This window comes from Bos grunniens, chromosome 8, assembly GCF_055505025.1.
Source record: "Bos grunniens cultivar Pamir isolate PY7600 chromosome 8, Bosgru_T2T1.0, whole genome shotgun sequence".
NCBI classification, from domain to species: domain Eukaryota; kingdom Metazoa; phylum Chordata; class Mammalia; order Artiodactyla; family Bovidae; genus Bos; species Bos grunniens.
The window spans coordinates 85,032,650-85,046,689 of record NC_141172.1 but is presented as its reverse complement, the minus strand read 5'-3'; the positions used below and the strand labels follow the sequence as shown (position 1 = coordinate 85,046,689).

General features: G+C 41.0%; 1 protein-coding gene across 7 annotated transcripts in view; it reads right to left on the bottom strand.

Moving 5' to 3' along the window:
- PTPDC1 (protein tyrosine phosphatase domain containing 1) overlaps window positions 1–14,040 on the bottom strand; it is a 71,303-nt gene that overhangs the window by 15,696 nt on the left and 41,567 nt on the right. For 6 of the 7 annotated variants that reach the window (XM_086315639.1, XM_086315641.1, XM_086315644.1 and 3 more), the window contains one exon: window positions 513–684. In XM_086315639.1, coding sequence (XP_086171765.1) covers window positions 513–684 — 172 coding nt within the window. Of the gene's footprint in view, window positions 1–512; window positions 685–1,166; window positions 1,490–12,468; window positions 12,488–14,040 lie in introns of all 7 variants that reach the window. The other variant, XM_086315646.1, reaches the window with a different exon arrangement.

Sequence of the window (14,040 nt, the reverse complement as noted above, 5' to 3'; positions counted from 1 at the left end):
TTATACCACCCTCTACTGAGGCAGACTGGAAGTGTATGTATTTGTATGAAAATGTACCCTTTTATACAGAATACAGGAACAAAATAAAAATGAGGCTGAAGTTCACCTGCATGAAAGTGAAAAACTACCTGTATACCTCGTAATTTCTCACATTTATAGCTGAATATTTTAATTGTTTATAGAAATCTCTGAAATTTAAAATCTATCTAGTTACCAATTCTTTAAGATACTTTACCTACAACATTCTACTTTATTAAAAAAAAAAATCCTAAAGGGTTGGTTTTATTATTTCCATTTTACAGATGAGGAAACTGTGGTTCAGAGTGCCTTTGAGTAGGCCAGATTGTCAAGAGGGGAAGCCAGGGATGGAAGGTAAGTCAGAGGTCCTTTAACTTAAAAATCCCACATTTCTTCTTCTACTGGCTACTGCCTCTGGCCATCACCTATACCTCCATTTCCTTTTCCTACTTAGCAGTAGGTGGGAGCTATCAAAGACTGACAGAATCACTTACCAGGACGAGTAGATCCCTTTAACAGCTTGTTCCTGTTCACTCCAGCGGGCTGCATTTTCATACTTGCAAGCTTTGCCACCACATGCCATAGAACAGGCCACGTGTCCAGGAATGACATGCCGCAAACGCTCTCCAACTTTTGTATATTTTGGCGTTGGACGTCCTGAATTTCCTAGAACATACGAAGAAGGGAAGATTTAAAATCCTACTCTCCAAATGGAACAGTAACAAGGGAAAGAGCTTCCAATTTCTCTCAGGATTGCATATGACAAGTTGGTGCTAAATCCCCTTCATTTTGTCAGGAATAAAACTGTTTCCCTTTCATATAAGTACACTATCCTTTACTTCAGAAAAGGCCTTTGCACACAAGAATCTCCATATGGGGTACTGGTAATGAAAAGGAAGAAACTGTTACAGCAGATCTTCTACAAAGAAATGAGTTTTACACAAGAACTACATTTTTAATGAAAAAAACATAAAACATTCAAGCATTTTTATCTATTACATGTCTACTGAATCTCTTAGCATAACAGACAATAAGTATAATGTAGAATTCTCAAAATTTTTAAAGGTATAAACACAGCATAGCTTCTTCACAATCATTATATTTAAACTCAAAGGTGTGTCAATCTTTAAGAAGAAAAGGAGCTTTACTTTTTCTCTCGGGGCAAGTTGGGTTTCTCTCAGCACAGCTGACAGAGGACATGGCCACCATCACCTGGAGAGAGGACGAGGACAGCACCTTGGCAGCAGAGCTGCGCCGCCCCTGCTGCAGCCGCAGGATAGGGTCGGAGGCAGAGTGGCGACGACCCTCAAAAAAGGAGCTGAGGAATGGCACAGCGGAGAGCCTCCGGGGTGGATCCTGCATGGTGCTGGGCTTCCAGGAGGGAAGAGCTGGAGGCGAGATGTCAGCGCCAGCCTGCTCCATGATGAAGTTACACTGAGATGTGAGCATCACTCTGCGTGATCTAACCGCTGTTCAGGATAGGCTGACTTGTTTCCATAGTGACAAACAAAGAAAGTACTGATTCCCACTCAGATCTGTACAAGCAAAATCCCTTATGAATGGATTGTGTTTTGAACAGATTGTTCAAATATAGGGAAGAATAACATGTATTTTAAATAGATTATACCTAAAATGTGACTTTTCTACTGTTTCTCAAATACCTTCAAAAAGATCTGACTGCTCAGAGAATTGTATCTAAAATATTGTAATGAATTTAGAAAAATGTCTTTATGATGCAAACACACACATTATTAAAATACCTAAATTTTGTTCTTCCGTTCATATCTATTCTCTGAACATTTTGAAAAATATTCTCTTTCTACTCCTCTCTGGAAAAGGGCAGATAAAAAGTTAATTATAATAAAGTGGGACATATTAGATATCTCTAACATTATTAAAACATAATTTTTCAAAACCAAAAATCCCTCTATTTTTTGTTTAGTTGCTATATCATATCTGACTCTTTCACAGTCTCATGAACTATACCCTGCCAGGCTCCTCTGTGCATGGGATTTCCCAGGCAAGAATACTGGAGTGCACTGCCATTTCCTTCTCCAGGGAATCTTCCTGACCCAGGGACTGAACTCACATCTCCTGCACTGAAGGTAGACCCTTTATCAGTGGGCCACCTTGGAAGACAAAACCCTCTATTATTTTATAGAACAACTTAAGAAATGCTTGGATAGAAGAAATAAAGACATCTTGAGGGCTGGTATACTAACCAAAAGACATTTATTTTCATATTTCTATTTTCAGAATGTGAAAATCCAATTCTTGGTTATTGGATAGTTAAAGCAGTCATAACTACAGCCCTCAAAAACTCAAAAGACATGCTTTTGTGTCTTTTGTTGCTGACTAAGGGGAAAAGAGAAGCTTCTATAATGTCTTGGCAGAGACATAGGAAGAAAATCCACTAAGTATCACATTTTTTAAAGGAACTGGATGAGGGGGAGGTTGCAACTTGAGGATAAAGGATATAAAGAACACAGAAACTGTAACAACCACCCATTGTCCGCCTCCTCTCTTGTTAATGTCAAACTGCAACACCCTCACCCCACCCCCTTGTCTTTTTCTCTTTCTGTTTCTCCAAATGGTATTCTGGCCATGTGCAGATGGAAACAAACCATTATCAGAGATAGGGCTCTTTGCTTTGTTATGTTCTATTTTAATAATTAATAATGCTTTAAAACTTGCTCTTTTTAAAACACACCCCCATTTCTCCAAATGGATATGTTTTGTCAAATAAGATACAGCAGCTCAATTTGGTGTCTAAATTCAAGTGTAGCACCCTGCCCCTATCATTTTGTAAACAGCAATGAAAAATAATTTCTTCTAATGTAGTCTATTCAGAAGGCACAGCTTCCACAGTTTGAAAGGAAAGGAAAGTACAGAGGATGTGGTGACGAAGGCATGTTGGAACCTGATGTCAAGAAGCCCTAAATGCTCAAAATAAGGAGTCTGAGTCTGCTATTGGGGAACAGGAGTCTGACTCAAGTTTCTCAGGGTTAACACTCCCTGCAAAGACAGGGATTGAAGTCAAGGACTGAGGGCCTGCTGGGACAGTAACAGTAAGTGTGGGAGCAAGATAGTACAGGCGTGGACACTGCACTGCATGCCAAGACTTCAAGTCTAAGCGAGCAGCAGCAAGACACTTAAGTCAGTAAATACGGAGTCCATAAGGAGAAGGTGCCAGAGAAAACCCAGCAGGCAATCTCCATCTGAGATGAAATGCATGTGAGGCAGCAACTAGGAGGCCTCAACCAGTGAGCAGGAAATGCCTGATCTGTGCAGCTCTAAGGACATGAGAGTCCAAGTGACTCTGCTCTCAACAGTTCTGAAAATGAGAATGAAATTGATGAGGATAGGACTTGTCTGGACCAAGCCAAGGAAGGGAAGATTTTTGTATCATCTCAGGAATAATTGCTGTGAAATGTTAAGAACTGGGCTGGCCTCAAATAAATATGCAACCACTTAGTGGACTCAGTTACCAGACAGGGACACTGAGTTTGGGCTTTCAGTAAAGTGGAGTTGAAGGCAAACAGGAATCCAAAAGGTGACTGCAGCCCTCCCTCTCAGCATATTCTTGCCTTGCTCACTCACCTGGGGCACCCAGGGGTGCTGGGATACACTGGCACTCTCTGGTGGTGAACTGGAGTGCTCCTCACCTGTGGGCACGACAGACAGGGCAGAGGCCTCCACTTCCCCAAGACATGTCAGAACTGTCAACCTCACTATTGCATGCTCCAAACTATTCCTTGAAAAAATGCCCAATTCATAGCCAAATCCACCTTTAAAAATCAGTTATTTATGCCAAATGACATTACAATAGGGAAGAGTACCTTTCATTCCACCCCTAAACTCATCTTCCTTTCAGTATCTGTCCACAGACACATGGATTTTCTACATATTTGTAGTCATAATTGCAAATAATTTCCCCTGCTTTTTCTAAGGAGCATAGCCAACACCTTCCCATTTTGCTTTAGTCTTCTCATTTTCATTTAGTGGATGCACAAGAATTTGATGCATTATAATTTACCCAGTCATTCTTTAGTTGTTGAATATTTAGGCTATTATCAATTACATTGTTTAAAAATAAGGTATTATATATTTTCAGGATTAAAATTTTTATTTCTATTTTTTCCTTCATTAAACTAGAGATGATATGACTGGTATGCAAGGCTCATATTTTTATTTACTTGAGTCTTTACATGTTTGAACAACTAACTTTATAGAAGCAGAAAGGAGTAATATTTTTTAGCAAATCACAGGTTTTTCCTGAGGTCAGAGAGGAACACAGCATTAAAATAAAGATCAAGAGATGCTGTCTCTAATAAGCTATTTTGCCAACCTCCGTGACCTCAGAAATCCATACCTCCACATAACCATGTTTTCGTTCACAGAATGTTGCCAAAAAACAATCATGCCATGACTTTAAAGGGATTATCTTTTAATTCATGGAATAAAACATATTAGAACTTGTACCAAATTAGTACAAGTTGGTCTTTATTTTGTGTATTATTTTTAAAAAGTTATTTTATTCATTTTGTGGATCAATTTAGTTACTAATACTCACATTTTTTGTTTCACACCTCTGTAAGACTTTGTATTACATCCAAAAACCAATTAAAAATTTTAAATTGGGATGAATCATATAGATTGCTAATGATGAATTGTTCAGACTAACATTTTAATATTTAAATTATCAATAGGAAAAAGTGAAGCCTTTTCTTTAAATCAAAGGAGCAACAAGACTACTTAATTTCTAATATTTTTCATGTTTTATATAAAATGGAAGTGTTTTAGAGCAAGAGCAATTTTATGAAGGGCCATATTTTCAATAGACACCTAAAAGCTAAAGAAACTTTTTTCTGACAGCCACAGAGATAGGCTGTTGTTGTTCTTGTTCAGCTGCTCAGTCATGTCCGACTCTTTCCAACCCCACAGACTGCAGCACGCCAAGCTTCTACGTCCTTCACCATCTCCTGGAGCTTGCTCAAACACATGTCCATAGAGTCTCATGTCCATTTAGTCACGTGTCTATGTAGTCTCAGTCCTAAGTCAATAAAGGAGTCATTTCCAGGAACTAGACTAGAACGCCGACTTTTCAGCTTCTTTTTTATTCCACTTTTTGTGACAGGAGGCTCATTTCTCACAAGGCAGTTAACTATTCAACTGTTCGACAGCTCAAGATATTTTCTACTGTTGAGTCATAATCCATTCTCTGTAAACACTGGTCTTGGTTCCCCCCTTTGAAAATGAAAGTCGCTCAGTTGTGTCCGACTTTTTGCAACCTCACAGACTATACAGTCCATGGAATTCTCCAGGCCAGAATACTGGAGGGGGTAGCCTATTCCTTCTCCAGGGGATCTTCCCGACCCAGGAATTGAACCAGTGTCTCCTGAATTGCAGGTGGATTCTTTACCAACTGAGCTATCAGGCAAGTTAAAAATGAAAAATAAAGCATCTCTCTGACTTGCAAGGTTTTCAAATATCTGAAGACAGAACTTCTCCAAGACTCCCCCAATTGCAGTCAAATCTTAATTTTTACAAACATTAATAGTCATTGTTTCCAGATCCTTCACTATAATTCACTTTCTTCAGAGAGCCCCCTAGCCCCTGCCTTCCCTTTACAGATAAACTTCTAAAAAGAAAATTTGACTTAATTTGCTATTTTCATTTGTGACCTGTTTCATTCTTGCTAAGGTCTCTGATGGTCCTTTTTATAGTTTTTGTCTTATTTTTACTGCTTAGCACACATCCAACAGAGTTGAACAATTTAATTTTAATTTTAAAAATATTTGGAAAGGATTTTACTTTTTGATGCATCTCAAACTTATAGAAAAGTTTTAAGTATAATACAAAGAATTTTTTTTATTGAACCATTTGAGAATAAGCTTCAGATAAGCTGCTCCATTATTCTAAATAAGTTAGTGTACATTTCCCATAAAAAATTCTCCAAAATTCCCCCAAATCAAAAATTATAATTGATATATTATTAGTTGCCCACTATGCCAAAGCCTTTGACTGTGTGGATCACAATAAACTGTGGAAAATTATGAAAGAGATGGGAATACCAGACCACCTGATCTGCCTCTAGAGAAATTTGTATGCAGGTCAGGAAGCAACAGTTAGAACTGGACATGAACAACAGACTTGTTCCAAATAGGAAAAGGAGTTCGTCAAGGCTGTATATTGTCACCTTGCTTATTTAACTTATATGCACAGTACATCATGAGAAACGCTGGACTTGAAGAAACAAGCTGGAATCAAGATTGCCAGGAGAAATATCAATAACCTCAGATATGCAGATGACACCACCCTTATGGCAGAAAGTGAAGAGGAACTCAAAAGCCTCTTGATGAAAGTGAAAGTGGAGAGTGAAAAAGTTGGCTTAAAGCTCAACATTTAGAAAACGAACATCATGGCATCTGGTCCCATCACTTCATGGGAAATAGATGTGGAAACAGTGTCAGACTTTATTTTGGGGGGCTCCAAAATCACTGCAGATGGTGACTGCAGCCATGAAATTAAAAGACGCTTACTCCTTGGAAGGAAAGTTATGACCACCCTAGATACCATATTCAAAAGCAGAGACATTACTTTGCCAACAAATGTCCATCTAGTCAAGGCTATGGTTTTTCCAGTGGTCATGTATGGATGTGAGAGTTGGACTGTGAAGAAGGCTGAGCGCCGAAGAATTGATGCTTTTGAACTGTGGTGTTGGAGAAGACTCTTGAGAGTCCCTTGGACTGCAAGGAGATCCAACCAGTCCATTCTGAAGGAGATCAGCCCTGGGATTTCTTTGGAAGGAATGATGCTAAAGCTGAAACTCCAGTATTTTGGCCACCTCATGCAAAGAGTTGGCTCACTGGAAAAGACCCTGATGCTGGGAGGGATTGGGGGCAGGAGGAGAAGGGGACAACAGAGGATGAGATGACTGGATGGCATCACTGACTCGACGAACGTTGAGTTTGAGTGAACTCTTGGAGTTGGAGATGGACAGGGAGGCCTGGTGTGCTGTAATTCATAGGGTCGCAAAGGTCGGACACAACTGAGCGACTGAACTGAACTTACTTCCTGTACCTAGATATTTTCCCCCTTTCGATTTAGCAAGTTTTCAGCAATAATTTTTTCAAATGAATTTTCAATCCCCTTATCTCTTTCTTCTCCCTCAGGAATCCCTATTATGTGTAAATTGGCATCTGCTGCTGCTGCTGCTAAGTTGCTTCAGTCGTGTCCGACTCTGTGTGACCCCATAGGTGGTAGCCCACCAAGCTCCCCGTCTCTGGGATTCTCCAGGCAAGAACACTGGAGTGGGTTGCCATTTCCTCCTCCAATGCATGAAAGTGAAAAGTGAAAGTGAAGTTGCTCAGTTGTGCCCGACTCCTAGCAACCCCATGTACTGCAGCCTACCAGGCTCCTCCGTCCATGGGATTTTCCAGGCAAGAACACTGGAGTGGGTTGCCATTTTGCCTTCTCCTAAATTGGCATCCCATAGGTCAAATACGTTGGTTTTATTTTTTCTTTTCATTTGTCCTTTTGTCTGCTAACTGTGATTGGGTGATTTCCATTATTCTATCTTCCAGCTCACTAATTCATTCTTCAGAATTAATTTGCTGTTTTAAAAAAATTTTATTTATTTTCTTTGGAGGCTAATTACTTTACAATATTGTGGTGCATTTTGCCATACATCAACATGAATCAGCCACAGGTGTACATGTGTCTCCCCATCCTGAACCCCCAACCCACTTCCCTCCCCACCCCATCCCTCTGGGTTGTCCCAAAACACCAGCTTTGAGTGCCCTGCTTCATGCATTGAACTTGCACTGGTCACCTGTTTTACATATGGTAATATACATGTTTCAATATACATACTGTCTCAAATTGTCTCACCCTTGCCTTCTCCCACGTCGAAAAGTCTGTTCTTTGCATCTGTCTCTTTTGCTGTCTTGCATATAGAGTCATCATTACTGTCTTTCTAAATTCCATATATATGCGTTAATATACTGTATTGGTGTTTCTCTTTCTGTTTCTCCTTCTTACTTCACTTTCTGTAATAGACTCCAGTTTCATCCACCTCATTAGAACTGACTCAAATGCGTTCTTTCTTACAGTTGAGTAATATTTCATTGTGTATACGTACCACACATCCTTATCCATCATCTGCTGATGTACATCTAGGTTGCTTCATGTCCCAGCTATTGTAAACAGTGCTGCAATGAACACTGAGGTACATGTCTCTCTTTCAATTCTTGTTTCCTTGGTGTGTATGCCCAGCAGTGGGATTGCTGGGTCACATGGCAGTTCTATTTCTAGTTTTTTAAGGAATCTCAACACTGTTCTCCATGGTGGCTGTACTAGTTTGCATTCTCACCAATAGTATAAGAGGGTTCCCTTTTCTCCAAACCCTATCCAGCACTTTTGTAGTTCTGTCCATTCTGTCCAGCATGAGATGCTACCTCATTGTGGTGTTGATTTGCATTTCTCTGATAGTGAGTGATGTGTTTGTTAGCCATTTGTATGTCTTCTTTAGAGAAATATCTGTTTAGTTCTTTGGCCCATTTTTTGATTGGGTTGCATTGAGCTGTATGAGCTGCTTATATACTTTGGAGATTAATTCTTTGTCAGCTGTTTCATTTGCTACTATTTCTCCCATTCTGAAGGCTGCCTTTTCACCTTGCTTATAGTTTCCTTCATTGTGCAAAAGCTTTTAAGTTTAATTAGGTCCCATTTTTTTATTTTTGTTTTATTTCCATTACTCTGGGAGGTGGGTCATAGAGGATCTTGCTATGATTTATCTCAGAGAGTGTTCTGCATGTTTTCCTCTAAGTGTTTTATAGTTTCTGGTCTTACTTGTAGATCTTTAATCCATTTTGAGTTTATTTTTGAGAATGGTGTTAGAAAGTGTTCTAACTTCATTCTTTTACAGTTAGTGGACCATTGTGCCAGCACTTGTTAAAGAGATTGTCTTTTCTCCATTGTATATTTTTGCCTTCTTTGTCAAAGATAAGGTGTCCATCATTTCTGTTCAATTGCTCAGTCATATCCGACTGTTTGCGACCCCATGGACTGCTGTACTCCTGGCCTCCCTGTCCACCATCAACTCCCAGAGTTTCCTCAAACTCATGTCCATTGAGTTGGTGATGCCATCGAACCACCTCATCCTCTGTCATCCCTTTTTTCTCCTGTCTTCAATCTTTCCCAGCATCAGGGTCTTTTTCAATGAGTCAACTCTTTGCATGAGGTGGCCAAAGTATTGGAGTTTCAGCTTCAGCATCAGTCCTTCCAATGAACACTCAGGACTGATCTCCTTTAGGATGGACTGGTTGGATCTCCTTGTACTCCAAGGGACTCTCAAGAGTCTTCTCCAACACCACAGCTCAAAAGCATCAATTCTTCAGTTCTCAGCTTTCTGTATAGTCCAACTCTTCACATCCATACATGACTACTGGAAAAACCATAGCCTTGACTAGACAGACCTTTGTTGGCAAAGGAACATCTCTGCTTTTTAATATGCTGTCTAGGTTGGTCATTACTTTCCTGCCAAGGAGTGTCTTTTAATTTCATGACTGCAATCACCATCTGCAGTGATTTTGGAGCCCCTCAAAAAATAAAGTCTGACACTGTTTCCACTGTTTCCTATCTATTTGCCGTGAAGTGATGGGACTGGATGTCATGATCTTAGTTTTCTGAATGTTGAGCCTTAAGCCAACATTTTCACTCTCCTCTTTCACTTTCATCAAGAGGCTCTTTAGTTCTTCTCCACTCTCTGCCACAAGGGTGGTGTCATCTGCATATCTGAGGTTATTGATATTTCTCCCAGCAATCTTGATTGCAGTGTGTGCTTCATCCAGGCCAGTGTTTCACATGATGTACTGTGCATATAAGTTAAACAAGCAGGGTGACAGTATACAGACTTGACATACTCTTTTCCCAATCTGGAACCAGTCTGTTGTTCCATGTCCAGTTCTAACTGCTGCTTCCTGCCTTGCATACAGATTTCTCAGGAGGCAGATCAGGTGGTCTGGTATTCCCATCTCTTTCAGGATTTTCCAGAGTTTGTTGTGATCCACACAGTCAAAGGCTTTGGCATAGTCAATAAGGTAGAAATAGATGTTCTTCTGGAACTCTCTTGCTTTTTCGATGATCCAGTGGATGTTGGCAATGTGATCTCTGGTTCCTCTGCCTTTTCTAAATCCAGCTTGAACATCTGGAAGTTCACGGTTCATGTATTGTTGAAGCCTGGCTTGGAGAATTTTGAGCATTACTTTGCTAGCATGTGAGATGAGTGCAATCGTGTGAGCATTCTTTGGCATTGTCCGTCTTAGGGATTGGAATGAAAACTGACCTTTTCCAGTCCTGTGGCCACTGCTGAGTTTTCCAAATTTGCTGGCATATGGAGTGCAGCACTTTCACAGCATCATCTTTTAGGACTTGAAATAGCTCAACTGGAATTCCACCTCCTCCACTAGCTTTGTTCATAGTGATGCTTCCTAAGGCCCACTTGACTTCATATTTCGGGATGTCTGGTTCTAGAGGAGTGATCATACCATTGTGATTATCTGGGTCATGAAGACCTTTTTTGTACAGTTCTTCTATGTATTTTTGCCACCTCTTAATATCTTCTGCTTCTGTTAGGTCCATCCCATTTCTGTCCTTTATTGTGCCCATCTTTGCATGAAATGTTCCCTTGGTATCTCTCATTGTCTTGAAGAGACCTCTAGTCTTTCACATTCTACTGTTTTCCTTTATTTCTTTGCACTGATCACTGAAGAAGGCTTTCTTATCTCTCCTTGCTATTCTTTGGAACTCTGCATTCAAATGGTATATCTTTCCTTTTCTCCTTTGTTTTTTGCTTCTCTTCTTTTCACAGCTATTTATAAGCCCTCCTCAGACAGCCATTTTGCTTTTTTGCATTTCTTTTTCTTGGGGATGGTGTTGATCCTTGTCTCCTGTACAATGTCATGAACCTCTGTCCACAGTGCATCAGGCACTCTATCAGATCTAGTCCCTTAAATCTATTTCTCACTTTCACTGTATAATCATTAAGGGTTTTGATTTAGGTCATACCTGAATGGTCTAGTGGTTTTCCCTACTTTCTTCAGTTGATGTCTGAATTTGGCAATAAGAAGTTCATGATCTGAGCCACAGTCAGCTCCTGGTCTTGTTTTTGCTGACTGTATAGAGCTTCTCCATCTTTGAATGCAAAGAATATTTTCAATCTGATTTTGATGTTGAACATCTGGTAACGTCCATGTGCAGAGTCTTCTCTTGTGTTGTTGGAAGAGGGTGTTTGCTATGACCAGTGCATTCTCTTGGCAAAACTCTATTAGCCTTTGCCCTGCTTCATTCTGTACGCCAAGGCCAAATTTGCCTGTTACTCCAGGTGTTTCTTGACTTCCTACTTGCATTCTAGTCCCCTATAATGAAAAGGACAAAGTTTTGGGGTGTTAGTTCTAAAATGTCTTGTAGGTCTTCATAGAGCCATTCAACTTCAGCTTCTTCAGCATTACTGGTCAGGGCATAGACTTGGATTATCGTGATATTGAACGATCTGCCTTAGAAACAAACGGAGATCATTCTATTGTTTTTAAGATTGCATCCAAGTACTGCATATCAGATCTTTTGTTGACTACGATGGCTACTCCATTTCTTCTAAGGGATTCTTTCCCACAGTAGTAGATATAATGGTCATCTGAGTTAAATTCACCTGTTCTAGTCCATATTAGTTCACTGATTCCTAAAATGTTGACGTTCATTCTTGCCATCTCCTGTCTGACCACTTCCAATTTGCCTTGATTCATGGACCTAATATTCCAGGTTCCTATGCAATACTGTTCTTTACAGCATTGGAACTTGCTTCCATCACCAGTCACATCCCACAACTGGGTGCTGTTTTTTCTTTGGCTCTCTCTCTTCATTCTTTCTGGAGTTACTTCTCCACTGATCTCCAGTAGCATATTGGGCACTTACCCACCTGGGGAGTTCATCTTTCAGTGTCATATATTTTTGCCTTTTCATACTGTTCATGGGGTTCTCAAGGCAAGAATACTGAAGTGTTTGTCATTCCCTTCTCCAGTGGACCACATTTTGTCAGAACTTTCCACCATGACCCGTCTGTTTTGGGTGGCCTTACAGGGCATGGTTCATAGTTTCATTGAGTTAGATATGGCTGTGGTTCATGTGATTAGATTGGTTAGTTTTCTGTGATTGTGGTTTTCAGTCTGTCTGCCCTCTGATGGAGAAGGATAAGAGGCTTATGGAAGCTTGGGATGATGGGAAAGAGTGACTGAGGGGGAAACTGGGTCTGGTTCTGAAGGGCGGGGCCATGCTCAGTAAATCTTTAATCCAATTTTCTGTTGATGGGTGGAACTGTGTTCCCTCCCTGCTATTTAGTTCAGTTCAGTTCAGTTCAGTCACTCAGTCCTGTCCAACTCTTTGCGACCCCATGAATTGCAGTACGCCAGGCCTCCCTGTCCATCACCAACTCCCGGAGTTCATTCAAACTCATGTCCATCGAGTCAGTGATGCCATCCAGCCATCTCATACTCTGTCGTTCCCTTCTCCTCCTGTCCCCAATCCCTCCCAGCATCAGGGTCTTTCCCAATGAGTCAACTCTTTGCATGAGGTGGCCAAAGTATTGGAGTTTCAGCTTTAGCATCAGTCCTTCCAATGAACACCCAGGACTGCTCTCCTTCAGGATGGACTGGTTGGACCTCCTTGCACTCCAAGGGACTCTCAAGAGTCTTCTCCAACACCACAGTTCAAAAGCATCAATTCCTCGGTGCTCAGCTTTCTTCACAGTCCATCTCTCACATCCATACATGACCACTAGAAAAAACATAGCCTTGACTAGAGGGATCTTTGTTGGCAAAGTAATGTCTCTGCTTTTGAATATGCTATCTAGGGTGGTCATAACTTTCCTTCCAAGGAGTAAGCGTCTTTTAATTTCATGGCTGCAATCACCATCTGCAGTGATTTTGGAGCCCCAAAAAGAAAGTCTGACACTGTTTCCCCATCTATTTCCCATGAAGTGATGGGACCAGATGCCATGATTTTCGTTTTCTGAATGTTGAGCTTTAAGCCAACTTTTTCACTCTCCACTTTCACTTTCCTCAAGGGACTTTTGAGTTCCTCTTCACTTTCTGCCATAAGGGTGGTGTCATCTGCATATCTGAGGTTATTGATAGTTCTCCCGGCAATCTTGATTCCAGCTTGTGCTTCTTCCAGCCCAGTGTTTCTCATGATGTACTCTACATATAAGTTAAATAAGCAGGGTGACAATATACAGCCTTGACGTACTCCTTTTCCTATTTGGAACCAGCCTGTTGTTCCATGTCCAGTTCTAACTGTTGCTTCCTGACCTGCATACAGGTTTCTCAAGAGGCAGGTCAGGTGTCGGGTATTCCCATCTCTTTCAGAATTTTCCACAGTTTATTGGGATCTACATAGTCAAAGGCTTTGGCATAGTCAATAAAGCAGAAATAGATGTTTTTCTGGAACTCTCTTGCTATTTACCTGGGGCCAAACCATGGTGGAGGTAATGAAGATAATGGTGACTTCCTTCAAAAGATCCCATGCATGGACTGCTAAACTCAGTGTGCCAAACCTTGCAGCAGGCCACACACCTCCACTGGAGACTCCTGGAAACTCACAGGCAAGTCTGGGTCAGACTTTTGTGGGGTCATTGCTCCTTTCTCCTGGGTCCTGGTGCACAATGTTCTGTTTGTGCCCTCCAAGTACCTATTTCCCAGTCCTGTGTAAGTTCTGGCAGCTCTGTGGTGGGGTTAATGGTGACCTCCTGCAAGAGGGTTTATGCCATACCCAAGTCTGCTGCACCCAGAGCCCCTGTCCCTGTAGCAGTCCACTGCTGACCCTTACCCCCACAGAAGATGCTCAAGCACAGTTCTGTCTCAGTCTCTGTGGGGTCCCTGGATCCTGGTGCAAACAAGATTTGTTTGAGCCCTCTTAGCATCTCTGGCGGGAATGGGGTTTGATTCTAAACATAATTCGCCACATCTT